This window comes from Cryptomeria japonica, chromosome 9, assembly GCF_030272615.1.
Source record: "Cryptomeria japonica chromosome 9, Sugi_1.0, whole genome shotgun sequence".
Classification (NCBI taxonomy): domain Eukaryota; kingdom Viridiplantae; phylum Streptophyta; class Pinopsida; order Cupressales; family Cupressaceae; genus Cryptomeria; species Cryptomeria japonica.
This window is the reverse complement of record NC_081413.1, coordinates 264407134-264429154: the sequence shown is the minus strand read 5'-3', so window position 1 is coordinate 264429154 and position 22021 is coordinate 264407134. Positions and strand designations below refer to the sequence as shown.

Genomic DNA, 22021 nt, shown 5'->3' with positions numbered 1-22021 from the left:
TTTTGATAAAATCCTTTGAACCGGTTTGTCTCTTCTTCAATTTGGTCTTTTGATGAAGATTTCTTTTTCTCAAGATATGAGTGATGGTCATACAACCTGATACTTTTTTCACTTGTTGATGTTGTTGCATTTATCAATGTTGATGTAGATTTGTTGGATGGATAATTTGTTTCAATTGTTTTAAACCCTTTGACAAGAAAACACAACAAGCACACAAGCACAATAATCTTGCCCCTTTTCAATAAAGGCACAACAGGTGTGGGTCTAAATCAACCCAATCATGAACTTTTTAACCCTTTATAAATGTATTTTATGTTCCCAAATCCTAAAGCCAACCCAAATTTTTACCGATCTGAAACATACAAAGACAACTCAAACACTTTTTATCCCTAAGGTCATGGCTAGTTGCGATATTTTCAGCCCACATCTTGATATTTCTTCGGCTTTGGTACTACATACCTTATGTATCCCACCGTGGCGGGTAAGGATGTGATATACTAAGTCTTGCGCGAGCATAACAAATAGATGATCCCTATGATGGGGGAGTCACCACTTTCATCAAGCTACAAGTAGCCTTTAAAAAAGCCCCGTTTCTACTCAAGGAAATATGTATGGTGAGTATCTTGGGAGCAAAACCATCTATGCTCTTGCACTGAACTTTTCACAAATATCCTCAATCAATAGAACGGATGGGATTCTAAAATAAGAGGTGTCTAGTAATGTTTGGTGTCTTTGGATGTAAGTTCATTCTGTAGTGACTCACTTAAGAGCCTTGTAACTTGTGGTGGGGCCCATATGTCCTTTCGGCAAGTTACAATGTAGGAACAACTACACCCAAGGCTACAACTTTCGTTCTCACCTGATTTCTATAGCAGCTCGAACGATTTACCGTGCAAGGTCGTTCCCAAGAGTGATGTGTCCCTTGGCAGACCTCTCTTAAAAATAGAAAATTTAGAGCGTTACTAACACTTTTCTCTTGCACCTAGGACCACGAGAGCCAAGGGAGAGGATAATGTGTGTTAGAAATGGGACCACTCTATAGATTTGCACAAGCGTGCCAAACACAAAAAACACTTGTTCTTTTTAACCTTTTATTGCAATATGATATATTTTCTATTTGGAGATGTTGCTCCAACAGACATGATGTTCTTTTTATTCCACATAACAATTTGTTTTCTAACTAGGAAAATGAAATCCGGGTCAACAAAATGAAAGAACGCTTGCTTAAAAGAAAATCGCTTTTGCAAATAAATGGACAAGTTTGATTGTTCTTTTTAACTTGCAAATAAAAGGTTGATCGTGAATTTTACCATTGCAAGAAATGAAGGATTGTTGTTCTTTTTAAGCCCAAATTGAAATGTTTTTCCCTAACTTGCAAGAAAGCAAAGTGTTTGATTTGTTGTTCTTTTTACCTCACAATGAGATTCTTTTTAAGCCCAAATGAAGATGTAGTTGATTTTTAGCCCAAAATGAAAGATCAGAGTCTTTTGAAACCAAAGGAAAATGAATTCTTTTTACCCAACTTGAAAAGAGAGAAAGAAATCAAACTCCTAATTCTAACTCCTCCAATCCTACAAGAAATTGTTAGTGACCTACAAGAAGAAAAGTTAATGAAATATCAAATCTTTTGGTGGGCTTCCACAAGCCTAAGTTTAATTTTTTTTTTGGTTACAATTTTTTTTTGAGCTCTCTGTTACAAAAGCGCTACTTTGTGAGAACACAAAAGTGCTACTTTGGACAACAACACCAAAGTACTCACAAAAGTGCTAAACTAAAAACAACAACACTAAAATATTAACAAAAGTGCTAATTTAAAATGTTTGACAAAGTAAAAAAAATTGACAGACAGAGAGCGCAAAAATGCTAGATTAATACAACAAAGTTAATTAATGAACAAAAGCGCTAAAACTCCAACTAAAGTGCTAAAACTATAATGAAAGCACTAAAACTCTAACTAAAACGCTAAAACTCTTCTGACAAGGGCACCAAAATGCGAGACAAAAGCGCTAAAGTGCAACCCATATGTGAAAATTATAAAAAAATCACAAAAAAAAAAGTCAGACTGAATGATCAAAAGGCTGTATGTTTGATTCACGTCGGGTTCACTAGATGATGCACACTAAAAGGGGCACAAGGCACAAGACAAGTTTAGATGTTAATATGTTAGTCACAACCAAAATGAAACACAAATGAACTTAAAAACCTTAAAATGCATATCAAGTGACATATAAAGCAAACAACAAGAAGCATACATAAACCAAAAAGGGAAAGAAAACCCCCCAAGATGCTCCCCAAAATACTCATAGATGCTCCTCCCTTATTCCTCTCCTCTCCAAGTCCCACATGAATGTAGCTCTCAACTTTTTGCACTATTCATGGATGTCTTATGAAGATTCAAGATGGTTGTGAAAATGAGAACAAATGCATATGCCGATGGACTTGAAAAGCACTAAGAGGAGGGGGTGAATCGGTGACACCAAATAAAACACTACTTCAAAAACTAATCGGTAGATGAACTTAGAAAATATTTTAAACACAATGCATGCAATAAAAAATGATATAACATCATCCACAAAAACTAAAGCATCCACCATAACACAAGTGTTTATACGTGGAAAACCCAAATAGGTAAAAACCACGGTGAGATGGAACTCACAAGTTAACTATCTGAAGTAATAGATAACTTACCAGTTAAGGTCTATAAAGTGCTCTGCTAGGAGAAAATCTTGTTAGAGATCCCAAAGCTTGATTATAAGCTTATACCCTATTAGGAGCAACCTCGCTGGAGGATTTAAGAATCCAAACTAATGGATTAGCTTGTTAGAGGATTTATACATTGAAGATTTTTAGAGCTTACCCGGTTAAGGGATTTGATTTTGTTGTAATGGTTAGAAAACAACAAGAATGGTTTGATCTGTTCTGAGTAGCACAATACTTGCTTGATCAGATCCTTCTAAGTACATTCAACATTACTCTTCAACACACTCTTCATCTTAACACATATCGCTCTTCAACAAAATTTTTTGCTCTTCATGCATACCATCATCATGAAAAAGATTTACTGAGATGTCGATATATATAGACATTCAGATCTTATGTCGACCTAAGGAAATTATGACACAATTTCCTAGGTGCAGTGTATCTGGACAAGTGACCATAACTCATCACAAAAATTACCACCAAGTAGTCGGTGCTCGTAACTCATCACAAAAATTACCGCCAAGTAGTCGGTGCTGGTAACTCATCACAAAAATCAACAAATACCGGTTGGAACAATTAATACCGGTTTGAATAAAACATATGAACTGTTGTCTTTGAGTCTTCGCTTGATCTCCATCTTGATCTTCATCTGAACCCTCTTCTTGGTCTTCTACCTTCTTAGCCAATTATGCATTGGTCACCATGTTTGCCTAATGTGTCTTTCCCTTAAATCTTTTGTTGGCTCTAATACCACTATGATAGGGAGCTTGATAAGGAAGTGCTCACAAGGAAATTTGCTCAAAAAGGATCGATTTGTCTCCAAAGACTTATAGATTTTGTTGAATATATTTACTCAATCTACCTGATTGTCATGATGCCAAATACTCCATGGTTTTCTTGCCTAGCAAACTCCCTTACTGGTGATGACTCTTTCCCATGCACAAAACTACTCAAAATGCTTAACCCTTCCAACTACACTTGCTCATGCTTGGCTCTTGGGGCCTTCAACCTTTAGTTTCAATGTGTACTAGGGATCTTCCACATGGAAATGTAGGGGCAGTAAGGTCTTGTACACCTTTGGATGCTCATAACCTTGTTTGAGGACTATGACCCTTAACTTGCTCAAAATCACTAACAAGGCTCAACTACCCTAAATGAGGCTGCACATTGTCTTGGAGTTCCAAATTACACTTGGTGGATTGCTTGGAATGTTTTCATTATGTTTCATAAACCCCCAAGTTTCATTTTCCCATCGGGTTCTTGCATTTTACAAAACTTGCCAATTTTGTGTGTTATGCAGCAGGGCTACTAGCCCGTGGAGGCCTAATTGGCTCCTTTTTCCTTGCCTAGCCCAATGATGGGAATTTACACCATGAAATTTGTTTTTAATGTTGTTTAGGAGGTATGAGCTTAAGGATTTTTCAGGTTTTGAGTTCCATGGGGTGTGTTTGATGACTATCCACCTTTTAAGGCCCAAAAGGAGGGTTTGGTGAGGGTTTGGGCTTGCATTGTTTGATTTGTATTCCCCTACATGAACCAAGGCCTAAAAATGTCTGAGAGGGTCTGCCACACCTTGGAGTACCCTATCCAAGCCACTACCACTTGCCATTTTTCCAAACACTTGGCACACAAGAAGGAAAACAGTGAAATGCCTCTACCACTGTTCTTTTTACTATCTTTTACCAGTCAACAACTTTTCCTTTTTGGAACCTGCAAGTATGAAATTTTGGAGAATGGGAAGGTAACTCAATGAGGTATTAAACATATACACTCCACCTATTACATTGCCTTCAAGATACAAGGCATGGAAAACACTTTTAGAAGCATCCCAATAAGCATTTTACAAATTGCCATTTACAAAACAGTGAGCAAACTGTTTGTTTACAAAATAGGAATGATTGACAAAATAAGATTAATATAACAAGATAAAATGGTGATCAACACTTTGGACCACACTTCCATGCTACTGCCTCATTGATTAGTTCATTCCAAATTGCTTTTGGATGACAATCTTGAGTTTGCACCATGAACTAGCCTAGTTGCTCCAACTTGCCTAGTTCCCACTCAAATGCATCTTCAAACCATTTTCCTGGCACAAAAAGAGAGGTATGTATACTATATATACAAAGATCAACTTGGAAGAATCCATTGGAGGGATCCCAGACCTGGATCAACCAAGTTGACACATTTTACAAGCCCAAACCCTTGGCAGGGCAGCAGGTTCCCAGTTATGAAATAATTTTACAAAAACCAATTTCCAAAGTAAAATAGTACAAAAATAACTTGGAAGGCATTAAATCACCAATATACACACTTCCAGAAGGTATAGTATGGATCCAAGTGCTACAGTACGGACTGTTACTCTAAGAAGCAAAAAAACAGTGAAATAAACCAAAAGTTCATGATTTGTATTGAAAAGTACTTTCTCAAAACAAAAACCAACCCTTTCCAAGGAAATTGGAGGCCTTATATAGTTTCTCCAGTTTTTTTTTCAAGCCCTTGCATGGACATGAGGCTTCAATAACTCATTATGCAAGAAAATGATAGTTTTGACAACTTTCTTAAGCCAAATGACAACTTTTCTTGCTCCAAGATGCATTTTTCACAATCTAACCTCATCAACTTGTCTAAACAACTTAGACATGCTTAAAAACACTAAACAAACATGTTTCAATGCTCTTGAAGACATTAAGAGACCTTTTTGGCAATTTTTCACATTTTTGCCAAAAATTGTCAACTCAAGGCCTGAAATGCAAGATTTGATCTCTTAAGCCCAAAATGAGACCAAAACCACTTCACATGACTCAAAACAACCTAAAACAACAAAAACAACCTAACACATTACTTTATAAACATGGAAGCAAAAAAATACCCAAAAATGGAGTTTTGACTCAACTAGGTGCTCCTGCACCATTTAATATGTCTACTTGTGATGTGAGAAGACTCTTGAGTTCTTTTAGAGACCAGAGTCTCTTAGCCTTCTCATTATCAAATATATGCAATCTATTATGCAAATCATCTATAATTTTGTTAAATGTAAGTATAGAGTCCTGGAGTGGGACATATGCCTTGCATATCCTTTCTAGCTCTTGCTTTGTTTCTGTTTGTCTTTTTGAAATGTCAGAATAAAAGAAAGAAACATTAGAGGTGGAAGCACGATACTTTCCACCCGTTCCAATAGCATGTCTCAACAAATCCTTATTGTGCGATAGAGCCATTTTCCCACTATCAATATCCTTTACCATTTTTTCTCCATACTTCTTCTTGTGATTCTTTTCAGCATACAGTTGAGCAGCATTTTCTAGTGACTTGATTTGATCAGATGCATCTGCAACTAATTGACCAAGTTTGCTAATGGGTGTATAAAGATGTGCTATAGATGTTTCTAGTAGTAGACCAGACAATATTTCTACTGCATTCTGAATTGTCTTTGCTTCAACCTTTTGCTCTTTCAATCTCTTCTTATACGCTCTAGATTGCATAACATTAGCAATCTTCAACATTTCTAATGCGCTCAAAGTGTTCATATCAATAGGTCTTGAAATACTCAAAGAATCATCATCATCATCTTCAAGTTGTTTCTGCTTTGCCGGTTCGGGGGATACAACCTTAATGATAGCTTTCTTTGTATTCTGCTCTGTTGTCTTTTCAGGTGACTGTGGCAACATTTTCAATAGTCTCCTTCTAAATTTCTTGAATGATCGGTGGAGATTGGGGTTTCTCTCGTTGTTCTGTTGCCTGTGGATTGTCCACTTTTAGTTGAGTAGCCGGTTGCTCAACTAGTGTAACCTGTACATCAGTGATTGCTGGGGGCTCCATATCTAGTACAATGTTGTCTCCATATAGGTCCACTATGTTCTGAACATTATCATCAACAAGAATAATGGAATCATCCTTCTTCTTGAGTGGATAGACCTCATCAGGTTGAATAATCTCCTCTTCATCCATTTTTGGTGGAGTAACATCATCAGTAGCATTACCCTCATTCATAGAGGATTGGATGAGCTCTTCCATCCGTTTGATATCATAGGCTATATGATGAGTCTCAGTCTCAATGATTGCTCTCTTTCCACTGAGTAACTTCAATCTCCTTGATTTAAATGTAAATTGAGATTTGTATCGAGCAACTAAAGCACTAATATCTTCCTTAGGAAAATATTGTACAAATACCTTATCAATGATTTCTTTTTCTAATTTGATAGCTTCCTCCCATTTATTCAAAAGAATAGTATTCAAATAATCTAAGATATCCTTTTCTAATTCTTGTGGATATCTACTGTAATGACACAAATGAGTGATTACCTATTGAATCACTTGCTCTTTTTCATTTTCAGTGAAGGAATCAAAATGCTTCTTTACATTGTCAAACCTATTCCTCCTCAGTGTCTTCATTGTCCTTTCAAAATGGGTTTCAGGTTTGAAGGATGCTATATCAATAGGCATAGTTTCCTTTGGCACTTCCTTAACCTTCTTGGATATTCTGTTGGTTGTCTTTGCCTTCTTTGGTTCTTCATCAAAATCCTTTCCTTAGATTCTGGTTGCAAAATTAATTTTCTGCCCCTCTTCTTTGTCTCTTTCTTAGCATATACTTTGGGTTCCAGTTCCTTTTTGGTTAGGACACTCTTGCTAACCCTAGTACTCTTTGTTGGAGATGCTTCATCAGGCTTTTTATTCTTTCCTTTAGTACTTTTAATAGGTGCACTACTGGTTTGTGCAGGTGCCTCTTGGACTGCCACAATGTCCAGTTTTGCCAGCTTTTTGTCTATAGGCAATGCTAATAGGGTATTAGCATAACCAACCAACAGATCATGGTTAACCTCATAACTCATGTCTTCCATTTCTTCTTCTCTAGGCTCAATTGCTTGCATTAAGCAAAAGTCAGTGGTAACGGAGAAGATTATGTCCTTCTCAAAGTGTTTTACCACTTCTTTCGGTAGCTTCATTCTCATACTCATCTTCTTTTGGAACTCATTGAAATACCTATTCAGGGCAGCATGGAAAGTATTCTTTACAACCTTGATATTGTTCTTAATTTGTGCAGAGACCGGTGAGTCCTTTGACCACTCAATGTCTCCAATTCCTGGTAGAAAGTTTTGAAAATAAAAGAATAATCCAACCAATAGCTGACCATACTTGAATTTTTGATTGTTATCCTTTTTAATTGATTGCAAACTTCAAAATAATTGCCTTTTGATGGCTTCACAGAGATCATAGTTTGCATTATCAACAATCATTCTGTGAGCAGTATGAATTGCTGCAGATGGAACACTATTAAGTCTACTGGAGAAAAATACTCAGTAGCCTATCACCATTGTTGCTAGTTTTACTATAGGGTCTCTGATATTGTTGATAGAAAAGACACGCTTATTTGAAGTAGAACTGGTTAAGTTGAAGATAGTGTTCTTAGAAATTTTCCTTAACTCGGGTACTTCACCAGTTGAGAAATAGCTAGTCACAGCCTGAATGGATTCCTTTGTAATTGTGTGAGTCCTTTCTAAGTACATGTTTTCTCCATGAACTCTACTCAAAATTATTTTGATATGTGCTTCTTCGAAATCTTCAAGAAAATAGGAGGCATTATGAAAACCCTTTTCGAAAACCCTAGCGTACTGTGTCTTAATTTTACCGTTCTCATCACAAAGGGATTTCACTGTGTGTAGATGTATAGAGATCCTAAATCTTCTAACTTGCAGTCTATATAACTTGACAAATGACCTTTGACTAAAACTCCACTTGGAACTTGCGACAATGCATTATATGACACAATCTGTTATGCCTTTGCAGCTTCCATAGGCTCCGAAGTGATCATCAACCTCTCTACAAACTTTGAAGTAGATGCCATTCTAGATAAACAAGATTCAAAGTGGTATGTTCAAAGAAATACCTTGTTTTGTGCACGTTGCCCCGTTTACCGGTTGAAATGCCCAAGTGCACACCAGTTCAACTTTCTACAACCTTCAATTCAACTTAATTTCTCAAATCACGAAACAATTTGATAATTAACAACAAGACAATCTTACTCAGCTCTACAATCGCTTCAAATTTATTTCTCGAATGAGTTAGGGTAAAAATGACAAAGTAAAACTCGCTTTTATCCTTTTTACCTATTGCAATAAATGCTCTCCCATTAGGATTACAAACCCTAATTTCACCGCTCAAGTGGAAAACCGATTGATAACATGTTAACAAAAAGTTACCAAATTTCATGTTTCAAAATTCTTTCCCACTCATTTTTCACAAGGGGTCCGAAGATGTTTTACCGTTAAGCTCCCCTTAGCCATATTAAAAAGGCTTAAGTCACCGGTGCAGGGTTCTCTTCACTGGGTGAAGGAACAATTTCTTCTCCAGGTGAGTCATCACTTTTCTTCTTCCAAATCCGATTCATATCCTCTCTGGTTTCTTCAATATCAACTTTCTGCTTTCCTTTCTAATCCTTGGAAGAGTTGACTGGTTTGCTATTTCTGGATCTACAAAATTTTGCTAAGTGCCCTGGTTTGTTACAGTGATAATGGGCCATACCAGATGATCTCCAAGGTCCTAAATTTTCTCTTCTTGCTCTTCTTCTACAGTTCATAGCCACATGACCAAAGTTATTACAGAAGGTGCAAATAACATTTGTTACCTTTTCCATCTCGAATGGACTAAACCGGTTGCCATAAGATCTTTGCCAGTTCAGGTTTACCCGGTTATCAAAGTTCCTCATCCAATCACCATTTGGTCTTGGATGCATGTGTGGCACGAGATTGTTTGCTCCATATCTGCACTCAATAGATCTATGTCCATACATTCCACATGTGAAGCAATGACCTTCAAATTTCTTGGACACATACCTAGCATTAGTATTGTACCTTACATTTCTATTAGGTTTGTCTCTATAGACATTTGCAATGTGACCAAGTTTATGGCAAACAAAGCAGACATGTTTAAAGACCTTCTTACCGGTAGGCTTATTGATCTTAGGAGCAGACTTGTTCTTAGGATTGTTGCTCTTTGTACCAGAGGATTCACCTTTTTCAGTTGTGTGAAAACCAAGTCCAGAGATATCACCCTTCATTCTTTGTGATTGAATTTGTTCTTCCAACATGATAGAAATTTTGATGAACTTCTCCAATTTCTCATTGGCTTCAGTAAGATATTCGATGAGATATTCATTATGCTTAGACAGGTTCTCTTTCAGAGATGATGCAAGCTCAAGATCTAGTTGTAGGTTCTCCTTTTCTTCTCTTTCAGAAATCAATTTTTCATGCATAGTGTCTTTTTCCCATTTGATCTTTGTAATCTCTTGATCTCTTTCCTTGATAAGATCTTCAACAGCTCTTCTAGCTTCCAGTTCCTGACTCATGCAGATAGTGAGACCTTCTAGCTCTCTCCTTAGATTCAATATCTCATCATTCAAATTTTCAACTTCCTTTGCTAAAGCGTCAATATTGACTTCATCTGAAGAACTATTAGCAGATATTTCTAATAGTTGTTCAGTTAGCTCTCTCCTTTTGACCTTAGAAGCTTTTAGTTTGACCCTAAGGGATTCAAGTTCATTTCTGCTAGCTTCTAGCTCTCTAGCCATCTCGAAGTAGCTCCTGTCCCCCATGGTGGTTTCAAGGCTTCCTTCTAAGCGGTTAGGCTTCAAAGAAGTTAGGCCTTGATACCAATTGATGGACTTGAAAAGCACTGAGAGGGGGGGGGGTGAATCAGTGACACCAAATAAAACACTACTTCAAACACTAACTAGTAGATGAACTTAACAAAGCTTGTAAACACAATCCATGCAATAAAAAATGATATAACAACATCCACAAAAAGTAAAGCATCCACCATAACACAAGTGTTTATACGTGGAAAACCCAAATAGGTAAAAACCACAGTGAGATGGAACTCACAAGTTAACTATCTACAGTAATAGATAACTGACCGGTTAAGGTCTACAAAGTGCTTTGCTAGGAGTGAATATTTTTAGAGATCCCAAAGCTTGATTAGAAGCTTATACCATGTTAAGAGTTGTACCTTGTTAGGAGTAACCTTGCTGGAGGATTTAAGAATCCAAACTAATGGATCACCTTGTTAGAGGATTTAAACATTGAAGCTTGTTGGCGCTTACCCGGTTAAGGGATTTGATTCTGTTGTAATGGTTAGAAAACAACAAGAATGGTTTGATCTATTCTGAGTAGCACAATACTTGCTTGATCAGGTCCTTCTAAGTACATTCAACACTACTCTTCAACACACTCTTCATCTTAACACTTATCGCTCTTCAACAAAAAATTTCGTTCTTCGTGCATACCATCATCATGAAAAAGATTTACTGAGATGTTGATATATATAGACATTCAAATCTTATGTCAGCCTAAGGAAATCATGACACAATTTTCTAGGTGCAATGTATCTGGACAAGTGACCATAACTCATCACAAAAATTACCACCAAGTAGTTGGTGCTGGTAACTCATCAGAAAAATTACCGCCAAGTAGTCAGTGCTGGTAACTCATCACAAAAATCAACAAATACCAGTTGGAACAATTAATACCGGTTTGAATAAAACATATGAAATGTTGTCCTTGAGTCTCCACTTGATCTCCATCTTGATGTTCATTTTGATGTTCATCTTGATGGTGACTTAGTATAACCATAGGTTGTCTCTTATGCACATACCGGTTGACACAAAGTACCAGTTAGAGATAAACCTCTAACATACCGGTTGACAGTGTAAACAATTGAAGTTACACTGGTAGTCAATATAATCATATGTGTGTGTGAGAGTGTTTCATCGATGACAACAAGTGATGAATTCATTACAATCATCATTAAGCCAACATATGCAAGTGTAAATAAGTTACTATGAGAAAGCACCTAATTAGTCTGTAAATTTTAATAGTAAAATAACAATGTAAATGCTTCTAAATTCTCTCTTTAAAATGACTATAAGTTTGATGCACAAAGACTTCTGATTTTTGAAAATGAAGAATGAGAGCTCTATTTATAGGGGAAATAGGGAAATGGATGGTCAAGATTGAGTAATATTAACAAGGGCTAGGATTGAAAGTTAATCAATCCATGTGATTGTTTTCAACCCAATCCCATGATGACAAATGTCAACATGAGATGGCTTGAGAGGAGAGGGAAGAAGCATCAAATGTTTGAGATGACATGAAGGTTACCTTGGGAGGGTTTGGTTAGGCTTGAGTTAGCGAATAAAGCTTTTATCCAATGAATAATGCCTTTATCTAATGGGTAAACTCATGTGCAAGAGTTAGTGGGGATAACCATGGTCAAAACAATGAATGCTTGAAGAGACCCATGAGTTAAATGAGGGCTAAGTTAGAGGGAAAGCCTCTAACCATGTGGGTGAGTTGAGTTTAACCATTAATGGTTATGTAAGAGCTATAAATGGTTATGTAAGAACCATAAATGGTTTGGAAGACTTTGGGGGTTAACTTGTTGAAGGATAAAAAACCTTTAATGCATTTCAAAGACTTTAGAGGCTTTTGAGAAGTGACTTCTCTTTACTTAGGAATGTGACAATAATTAGGGAGGGGGATTAGACTAATTTGGAGTGGATTAGAAGAGTCTAGAAGGGGTTTAGGATGCAAGTGGGTTTGGTGGGTGAGAGAAGATAGGTTTTTAATTAAAATAAAATTCATTTATTTCAACTAAAATTGTGCAACTTGCATTTGTAGGAGAATGCAAGTGGGGGGTTAGAGATTTAAATAAATATGCTTTATTTATTTAATTAATTGTTAGAATATGGTTTAATGAATTAATTTAAATAAATTGAATAATTTATTTAATTAATAGGAGAAGAGGTTTAAGATGAATTAATTAAATATTAATTTGATTAACTATTGACTAATGGTTAATAATCAAGTAAAATACTAAATATTCATTTAATTAAGTGGACAGATTTATGTTTCTATGAATATAAATTCAAATTGAAATTTATTTGAATCCTACCGATTTTTTTTTTCTTTCAGTGGTTTCAACTTGGTACATGTTCCATGTAATTTATGACTATATACATGTCTTTCAAGACATTCATTGTACATCTTTTTACCATCAAGCATTCATTGATAAATCATTCACACATTCTATGCTCTAAAACAAGGCCCTATGTTTACATAATCATTTTAGATCACTTGCAATATTGAAGAGTATTGTCTTTGCTCATTCTTTGTGATTGTAAAGGTGGTCTAATTAAGGGGATTGATCTAGAAGAACATGAACCTTGCAATTTGATTATCTCCCAAGGTGTTTTCAACTAGCATTATTTGTTGACAATAAGTGAAAGGCAAATAATTTGTTGAATTAGAGAGTAAGAGTATGGATTGTACTAAATCAAATCCTTGTGCCCCAAGATAGATCCACATCCACACAAATTATCCAAACCACATTGTAGATAACGAGTTATTTTGATGCTAAAGAAGTACAAATATTTAGAGTATTCTTTTATTGTTCTAAGACAAGCAAATTTTATGGTGACATTAAATCTAGTCTTCATCATCATTCGTAGAACTACGTTTATAATTCCCATTGCATTCAATTTCCTATATTAGCATTTGATTGTCCATTTTATCATTTCCAATGACCACTTTAACTAATCTAGGTTAATTTATAAGATAAAGTACTTTTGAATTTGATTGCATAGTTATTTTTACCATCAATATTTTGGGTCACATTATAATCCATCATTAAGTTGAGGAAAAATATTAGTTTGATTAATTAGGTTGAGAGGTAAGGAGATCTTTTCTCACCCTCTCCTTGCTTCTCAACCTTTCTATGGAGCATAGTTTGCAATCAAATTAATATTTTTCATCTTAATGATGGATCACAAAGTGTGTGATCCCAAATGTTACTGTTAAAAATAACTCCATAGTCAAAATCTAGAAGCACTCTAACTTGCTACCATAGACTCTAAAAATATATCTCTTATAAGTTAATTTATGCTAAGATGTATTCATTTGATTTGATTAGCTTATATTTAGATTAGGGAAAGATTATCTTCGTGTAACCTATAAAAAGGAGTACCTAAAATTTATCAATAAATGCTTTGCAATAATTCTAATAATAATATGTTGTAAAAACAATTTTATAGTATATAAAACTTATATAGTTAACTATAATTTTATAAGAGGTGATGCCCTCCTAAATGGCACAAGGTTAGTCTATGATCAAAGAACACAAAACACACAAAACATTAGTGTTAATCAATCTAAAACTAAACTATGAAGGCATACCAAAAGAGACACTAAAAGCATGCTAATGCATCTAATAAACAAAACACAGATTATGAGGCATCTCCAACTGCCTCTTAGCATGGCTTTAGCTTCTTCTCCCTTGTTCCTCTCCTCTCCAAGTTCCAAAATAGTGTAGCTCTCAGCAGCTTTTTGCACTATGGATGCTTATGGAGGATTGAGATTGTAGTATAGCTCTAAATGTGAAATAAAAAGCTAATACTAATGCTAAAATGATGTATTTTAACCAAAATGATAAGATGTTAGATTGCTTATGCTAAATGCTCTCTAAAAATGTCTATAGCCTAAATGCATACAAGTTTTCAGGATCTAGATTATGAAGGAATAGGCTCTATTTATAGGAAAAATGGAGCAATGGATGGCCAGGATTGAAGGGTTTAATCAAGGGTCAAGCTTGAAAGTTGGGGATCCATGTGCACAATTGGCACCAATAAAATAGTGACAAATGTCAACACAGGATTGGGTTGAGAGAAGAGGTTGGAGGCATTAAAGGCCTGAGAAGACCTCATGGTTATCTAAAGGCTAAGGGTCAAGTCTAAATTAAGATTACCCATTGAATTAAGAGTTAATCCAAGGATAAACCTTTGTGCAAATGATTAAGAGATAATCATGGTCAAAGCATTAAAGGCTTGATGAGACCCTTGGGTTGGGTAGAGGTTGAGTCAAAACAAATGTTTTAACCATGTGGGAGGGTTTGGGTTAACCATTAATGGTTTTTGAAGACTTTGGGGATTAAGTGGTTGAAAGTTGGAAGCCTTCAATGGTTATCAAAGACTTTGAGCCATTTAGTGGTTGAAGGTTGAAAGCCTTTAATGGTTATCAAAGACTTTTAGACTTTGAGAAGTGACTCCATTTTGCTTATGAATGTGACAATAATTAGGGGATGGATTAGGCTAATTAGGAAGGGGTTAGAAGAATCTAGAAGGGGATTAGATTTTTGCAAGTGGATTTGGTGGGTGAGGGAAAATAGGATTTTATTAAAAATAAAAATTCATTTATTTCAAAATGTGTGCAAGTTGCATTTGTAGGAAAATGCAAGTGGGGTGGGGATAATGATTTAAATAAATGTTTTATTTAATTTATTTAAAAGAGGAAAAGGGGATTTAATTAAATAAATAGATTTTATTTATTTAATTGAATGGAATTTGATTTAATGAATTAATTAAAATAAATTGAATAATTTATTTAATTAATAGAAGAATGTTTGGGGATGAATTAATTAAATATTTATTTAATTAACTGATGGCTAGTGGATTTTTAATCAAATAAATACGAAATATTCATTTAATTAAAATGGACAGATTTGTGTGACTACAAGAGGTAATAACCTTATATACTTAATTATAAGAAGTGATATTTATTATAAGTCACTCATTAAAGTGTTGGGCCATGCTCTCTCAGCAAATGGTATTTTGCATAGGACGGTGATGAGAGCTTTGGATGTGATAGTCTCCATTCCCGCAAATGGGTGCATGTTGGGTTACTTTAGTCTACAATCAGGAGGGAAAAAGAAGAAGATGCAAGAGGCTTGGTCCATTTTCAAGGCTGGCATAATGAAGGAAAACAGTATGGAAAGGTTTGCAGCTTTCCTTTAGGAAAATGAGATCAAGTATCTTTATAACTGATCCCCTATGGATGTTAGTATTAGGAATGGCATCTCCGTCATCTTTTGTAAGATTTTTTATCTTGGAAATATAATAGGTACTGCCCCCTTGACAGAACTTGCTTTAAAAAAAAAAAAAAAAAGTCATTAAAAACTCTTAGTAGGACATAGTAACTAAATTCTACAATTACAACATGTTTAAAATTTTAATTTATTTTAACTAATTTTTATGTCAGTATTTTAATTGAACTTCTTAATAATTTTGTTACAAAATAAAAAGATAATACAATTAAATAAAAAATAAAAAAGATACGTATTTGTAGAGATATTTGGACTCTGGTAACGGACAAGTGAATTAAAGCTGATTGCTAGTGGAGAATAACAATCCCCCCGCTTGTGGTTTTAATAAATGCGATTAGTTGTTTATAATTACAAAACTAATTTTTTAACTTATGAGCCCGTGTTTTGAGTTTTAAAGTTGGAAGCACGTGTTGTTGACGTGGCATGTTGGGGAAAGGACGTAAGGAAGCTTCCAGAAGCCCACCGCCAGACCCTGCCTCTTAAACATTCATTCTTTACTGTCGACAAGTCCAATACATTTAATTAATAATAATATATTTTAATAAGTTTTGAACATTCATTCTTTACTGTCAGTCTTTAAATAATTATTTTGTCAATTAAATTTGTTAAAAACTCTTTTTCTCTATAAATAGATTTAATTAATAATAATTTATTTTTCAAGTTTTAGTCAACTTTTTTTTATATTCGGGCATTAAATATTTATCAATATAAATATCTTAAATATATATCTATTTAAAAAATGTTGAGATATATCAATTTGTAATCGTTTTATCATATTAAGAGCATGTGAACATTGATTTATGTGATTTAAAAAGATTATATTTATTATTGAAATTAATATATTGACATGTAAACATTACCAAATTTAAACCTAAAGACAAGAGTTTTGTTAACATATTCACTATTACACTCTACCTCTTGATGTCATTGTAAAATCTCTCTCAACATTTAACTCTTTTATTCACTTAACGTGCTTCTATGTTTTCTACACGTAAACTTAAGCTCTTTTACTCACTTGGCAAGCCTTTGTGTTTTCAACCATACATTTATATTTAGAATGATCATGGAAATCTAGAGAGAGAACTTGTTAATTCCACATGATTTAAATGAATAGTGTTTAGTCAAACCTTAGGAGGGAAAAACATGTACAATAGCAAGGGATTAGCGGATAATTCGAGATGATTTAAATGAATGGTGTTTAGTCAAAACTTAGGAGGGAACAACATGTACAATAGCAAGGGATTAGCTGATAATTGACTAAGATGTTGTTGGATTTGTTGGGCTTTTATGTTGGTGTTTTTGCAGAATGTCTTTTCTTGTTTCTTAATGCTCTTATCTTTTAAGGGTCCCTTCAAAACTTGTTTTTCCCGTAATAAAAAACATGTACAATAGCTAGCTAAATTGCATTTATGAAGGTTAACTTCATGACCACAAAGACATCCCTACAACCTCTTAAAACATGAAAAGTAAGGGGTTAAATTAAGGTGGATAATTTGTGTGGAAATGTGTGCATGTGTTTTAAAAAAAAAAAGCAAATAAGATGAATGTATAAAAATATGTAAACATATGGATAAGGATAAATGTTAAATATATAAGAATATGTGTAATAGATATGTAGGTGTTGTAGGACAAAGGACCCCACTCACACAAACGTGCATTATTGATCAATATATTTATGTATCAAAATAATCTTAAAAAAAATGATAATGAATATATACCATTACACTATTACAAACATAGCCAAATATGATAAAGAAAATTTTAGAATACATGGTATCTCAAATTTATACTAATAAACAAGCTTCACATTTTAAGTTTTAAAAATGTTATGAAAGGGTGATCTCATGTTTTTTTATTAAAAAGCATAGTCCCATAAAATTATAGCAACAAACAAACTTTAAACTTTAAGTTTAGAAATATTATGAATGGTAATTCACCATTTTATTTTTTCATAAATTTGTAACAATAAACAAACTTCAAACTTTAAGCTTAAAAAAATTAAGAATTGATAATTTTATAATTTTTTTCCCTAACATATACTAATAAAAAATTAAAATAATATTTTTTTAAAAACTTAAAAATTATAGATGCCCCAAAATAGAAAAACTTAAAAATTATAGATGCCCAAAAATAGATCCTTCACTCAAAAGTTTTTACCCTTTGCTAATACAAATTCATCAGGATTGGTCCAGCCATACTTACAAATCTTGTATAGCAGATATAAAGCTTTCCTTCAAAAGGAAAAAGTAAAAATTTGGTGTTCTATTTTCAATTCTCAATTTTATGGGACTCTTATCCACTTCAAGATAAGGTAGTTTGACTTTTTAAAAGCCATTGCTATTCTAAGCAAATCCAGAAACTAATTACCTTAAAAGTAGCTTTTAAAATGGAGGACAATGGGAAAAAGCAATAATTTGTTATTATTTTTAATATTAAACATGTTGAAAAGTATGAGCCGTTTGTTCAGGTCAAACGCAATAATAGGCAGCACTTTTTCAATATAGTAACTCCACTTGGAAACTTAACAATGTGCCATGTAAGAAAATAACATAATCTACGAGTACTATTCTATACTTGATAAATCAATAGTTCTGTAGGTCAAACAGTACAGATTATTCTTGCCGTTTATACATTGAGCCAATGCAAAAGGACAATCTCAGACAAAATGATTGACCACAGGCACAGATTACAATACCTTTTTGCCCAAATAGGCTTATCTGGATGGCTTTTTTTTAAGCCTTAGAGGAATGAAACTAAGGCTGCTGGGCGGACCCCATGTCCCATGCTGTCAATTTGCTGGCCACAACAGAAGTAGAACCATTGTTGAATAAGTAAAGGCGGGCATCCTCTCCAATTGCCTGAGTAGGATAAGCTCTAGCCGTTATACAACTCTTCCCTCCTTCCCCAAAACTCTCCACAATTGAATGGTCAACCTGCACTTTGCAATCAACAACATTCAGACTGCTTAATCCTTGTTTTTTTCACAGTTTTGATTGAGAAAGCAACTTACAAACAGCTAATTTAAGACCCACCAGGATTCTCAGAGAGAGACTCTTTTGTTTCAGGGAAAATGGTACAAAGGCTCCATATGTTGTTTTATCAACATCTGATTGCAAAGATGATCTGCACATACCAAAAAAGTCACTGTTTAAGTTTACACATAATTGATCACTCTTTTCTTTCTGATTATAAATAATCATTGGATGTGATTCAAAATGTTCATTTTTTGAAAATACACGATTAAAATAAAAAACTATCATACATCATACATCGAGTTTAGGAACTGTGAAAAACTCATACCAACTAAAAAAACTATCATACATCATACATCGAGTTTAGGAACTGTGAAAAACTCATACCAACTTAAAAAACTATCATAGATCATACATCATACATCGGAAAAACTATCATACATCATACATCATACATCGAGTTTAGAAACTGTGAAAAACTCATACCAACTATTGACGATTTCTTCTTTCTTCTCAAGCTTACCTGCTCTGGTCACTGCACATTAGTACTTTCATCTTGTTCTGATGATGCCCAATTCTAAAGTAAACAGCAGTTTGTTCAGCCAAATCACTAGAAGCCAAAACCAAGAGGCCAAATGGGCCAACCATACTATTTGAAGCTGTTCCATTCACACTGCACAGTTGTTGGGCGTCTAGATTTGAATCCATTCTCTCTACATCAGTAAGACTTGGCAGATTGAAGGAGACCTCTACATCAGCCTAATGACAAAAACAAATAATCCAATATATGAGGTAATGAAATATCATGTCAGTCATATTAAATCTGGCGAGACATTAAAATATCTCGCAAAAAACAGAGCAAAAACATTGTATGTTTGAAAGTTCAGGCTAAAGATTGCCCCCACTTTTAATAGAAATGTGTGGCCTATGCGACTTCCCTCTAGTCCTTGATACTAAATGAAAATTCATGCTACGAATACAATTAGAAATGCTTTTTGAATACCTGTGCAGCTGTGAGGCCTGAAATTTCAATGGTGGATCCACCCATAAGAATGATATCTTCTTTGTAGATTTTGTTTCCACGAAGGGACTCCAACTCTGAAACTGGCCACTGAATCAGCTGGCTTTTAGCGACATTGTCTAGCCAAATCGATCTTGGCATGGCCTTCATGGATTAAAAGCGAAAAAGATTGATTACAATCGCATTAACAATGCTTGATTGACTAAATATTAGAAAATGAATTAGAAAATGAATTAGGAAATGAATTAGAAAATCAAATTTAAGCGCATACCTGAACACCAGACCAGCCCTTGTCAACATCATCCTGAGTACTGTCTGATTCATTAATCCATCCCCACAGAATTCTCCTTGTCTTATAATTATCAAAAAAGGTCTTGGATGCATAGAATTTTCCATAATCATATCTCAATCCATTTTTATTGTCTACACTTGTATTGTCTGGAACATATCGATCCAGGTCTGGGAAGTAAGTTCCGATCGTATAATACTCAAATCTTGTATCATCAAGAGAAACCTTCAACACATGCTTAAGCCCAGGCCCAGTAACCGAAGTATCCAGTCCCAATTCTCCCCTATGAGAAACAGGGTAAAAGTCAGGGCACTCCCACATTCCAGTCTTCTTAGAAGAATGGAGGGGGTGCTGCTTTTTGGTCCAGCGAATGAAATCTTTGCTGGTGTAAAGGAGGGCTCTTCCCTTGTGATGTCGATCCTCTTTATTACCCACAATAAGTCTCCATCTCCCATCTTTTCCAAGCCATGCTGTGGTTGGATCTCTGAAAGAGCTCACATTGATTCCATTTTCTGGAAGTGGAACCATAATTGGGTTTTGGGGGATCTTTATCCATTCCCTCAAGTAGGGATCAGATGCATTCTTAGGAACAGCCATGTTCTGAACTTGCCTAGAGGAGTTGTCCCATCCTGTATAAAGGATCACAGGCTTCTCTCCAGTCAAAATGGTAGCAGAACCAGACCAGCAACCCTTTATATCATACCATTCGCTTGGAACAATTGCAGTTTCAAGAGATTCCCAATTAATAAGATCCTTTGACACAGCATGCTCCCATACAATATTGCCCCACACAGCTCCCTTGGGATTGTATTGGTAAAACAAATGATATACTCCTTTATAAAACATGGGCCCTGCAAAAAAAGCCAATTGAATATTATTTTTCCTTTTCTTATCAAACTGATAGATTTTGATAGCTTTTGATAGCTTTTGAACCATGAAACAGTACAAAAATGGAGCCAATAAACTCACCATTAGGATCTGTCCCCGATTTGAGACAATGAAGAACACAACAGAGTAATTCCAATCAGTAAAAATAGTCCATATATATGTAAAATCAGAAAGATACAAAACCACTGAAGAAAAACTGAAATCAAACTAAAGAATCCAATCAGTTTTAGAGAAGCCCGAATCAGAAATTTGATCAAAATCTTGGAATTGAAGGATTGAAAAGCAATTTAAAACACAAACCATTCATCCAGTTTTTGGGAGGCTGGAAATGGTAGGCAGTGCGATAGCGTTGTTGCACAGTTGGGGAAACCGTGTTGTACTCTCCCCAAGTGTTCAACTCCACGTTGTAGATAACATGGGAAGCATTGCTTACAGGGAATAGGCAAATAATCCAGAAACATATCACTGCAATAGCAAAAAAACTAGTTCTTGCCATTGGGAAAATCCAATCTAGAACACGCAAGTTTGAGAGTCTGTTCCTCTATATATCGATTAGGGGCGAAACAAACAAGATTATAAATAACATGCGACCGAGTTGAAAGGATTTGTTTAGAAGGGAAGCGACTGGTGTTAAGTTTAGTTGGAACCGGATTACTATGGGTAAGCCACCTCCCATGCAGTTCAACAGATAATAATTGTCATAGCATGATTAAAGATTGTAATATTATTAAAAAATAAAAACTTCGGGTTTCACCTTAATTTTAAGAAAAAGCAAATTGTCTTTTTCCCTTTTTTTTATTTTTTGTTTTTTCATGGTTGTGGGGAAAAGTAATTAACGTTTTTAAACTATTTTTTTAGATAAAGCAATTAAGCAATAAATCACATCTGAATCTGTATGTCATTCAATTAAATGTATTTTACAAATTTAATTGTAATTTTACCACCTCTAAATTTAAAGTTAAATTTTATTTGTTTTAGGTTATGGTCTCATGAGAGGGGTTTTAATATCTATTGAAGGAGCAAGAGACCATGAAGCAAAAATAACTATCTGTCATCCAATTAGATGTCTTTTACAAATTTAGTTGTAATTTTACTATCTCTAAATTTAAAGTTAAATTTTATTTATTTTAGGTTATGGTCTCATGAGAGGGGTTTTAGTATCTATTTTGAAGGAGCAAGAGATCATGAAGCAAAAATAAATAATGTTACAAGATTAAATAGAAT

At 34.6% G+C, this 22021-nt stretch overlaps 1 protein-coding gene across 2 annotated transcripts; it reads right to left on the bottom strand.

The window, feature by feature from the left end:
• Window positions 1-18093: 18093 nt before the first annotated feature.
• LOC131061904 (beta-fructofuranosidase, insoluble isoenzyme 1) lies at window positions 18094-21419 on the bottom strand. Of its 2 annotated transcripts, none has more exons than XM_059211333.1 (6): window positions 21094-21419; window positions 19892-20760; window positions 19603-19764; window positions 19123-19358; window positions 18660-18750; window positions 18094-18560 (listed from the first exon to the last, which is right to left on the bottom strand). In XM_059211333.1, exons 1-6 carry the CDS (start codon window positions 21098-21100, stop codon window positions 18381-18383), a joined length of 1545 nt encoding a protein of 514 aa, XP_059067316.1. In that variant the 5' UTR covers window positions 21101-21419; the 3' UTR covers window positions 18094-18380. The 2 variants fall into 2 exon arrangements, with proteins under 2 accessions (XP_059067316.1, XP_057851736.1); XM_057995753.2 differs by lacking the exon at window positions 21094-21419 and adding an exon at window positions 20879-20965.
• Window positions 21420-22021: the final 602 nt, after the last annotated feature.

Coding starts and splice junctions, on each gene's coding strand:
- LOC131061904 (XM_059211333.1), bottom strand. Junction 18,751..19,122: donor ATGTGCAGTGACCAGAGCAG/GTAAGCTTGAGA, acceptor TGGTATGTGCAG/ATCATCTTTGCAATCAGATG. Junction 18,561..18,659: donor GTCTCTCTCTGAGAATCCTG/GTGGGTCTTAAA, acceptor TGCAAAGTGCAG/GTTGACCATTCAATTGTGGA.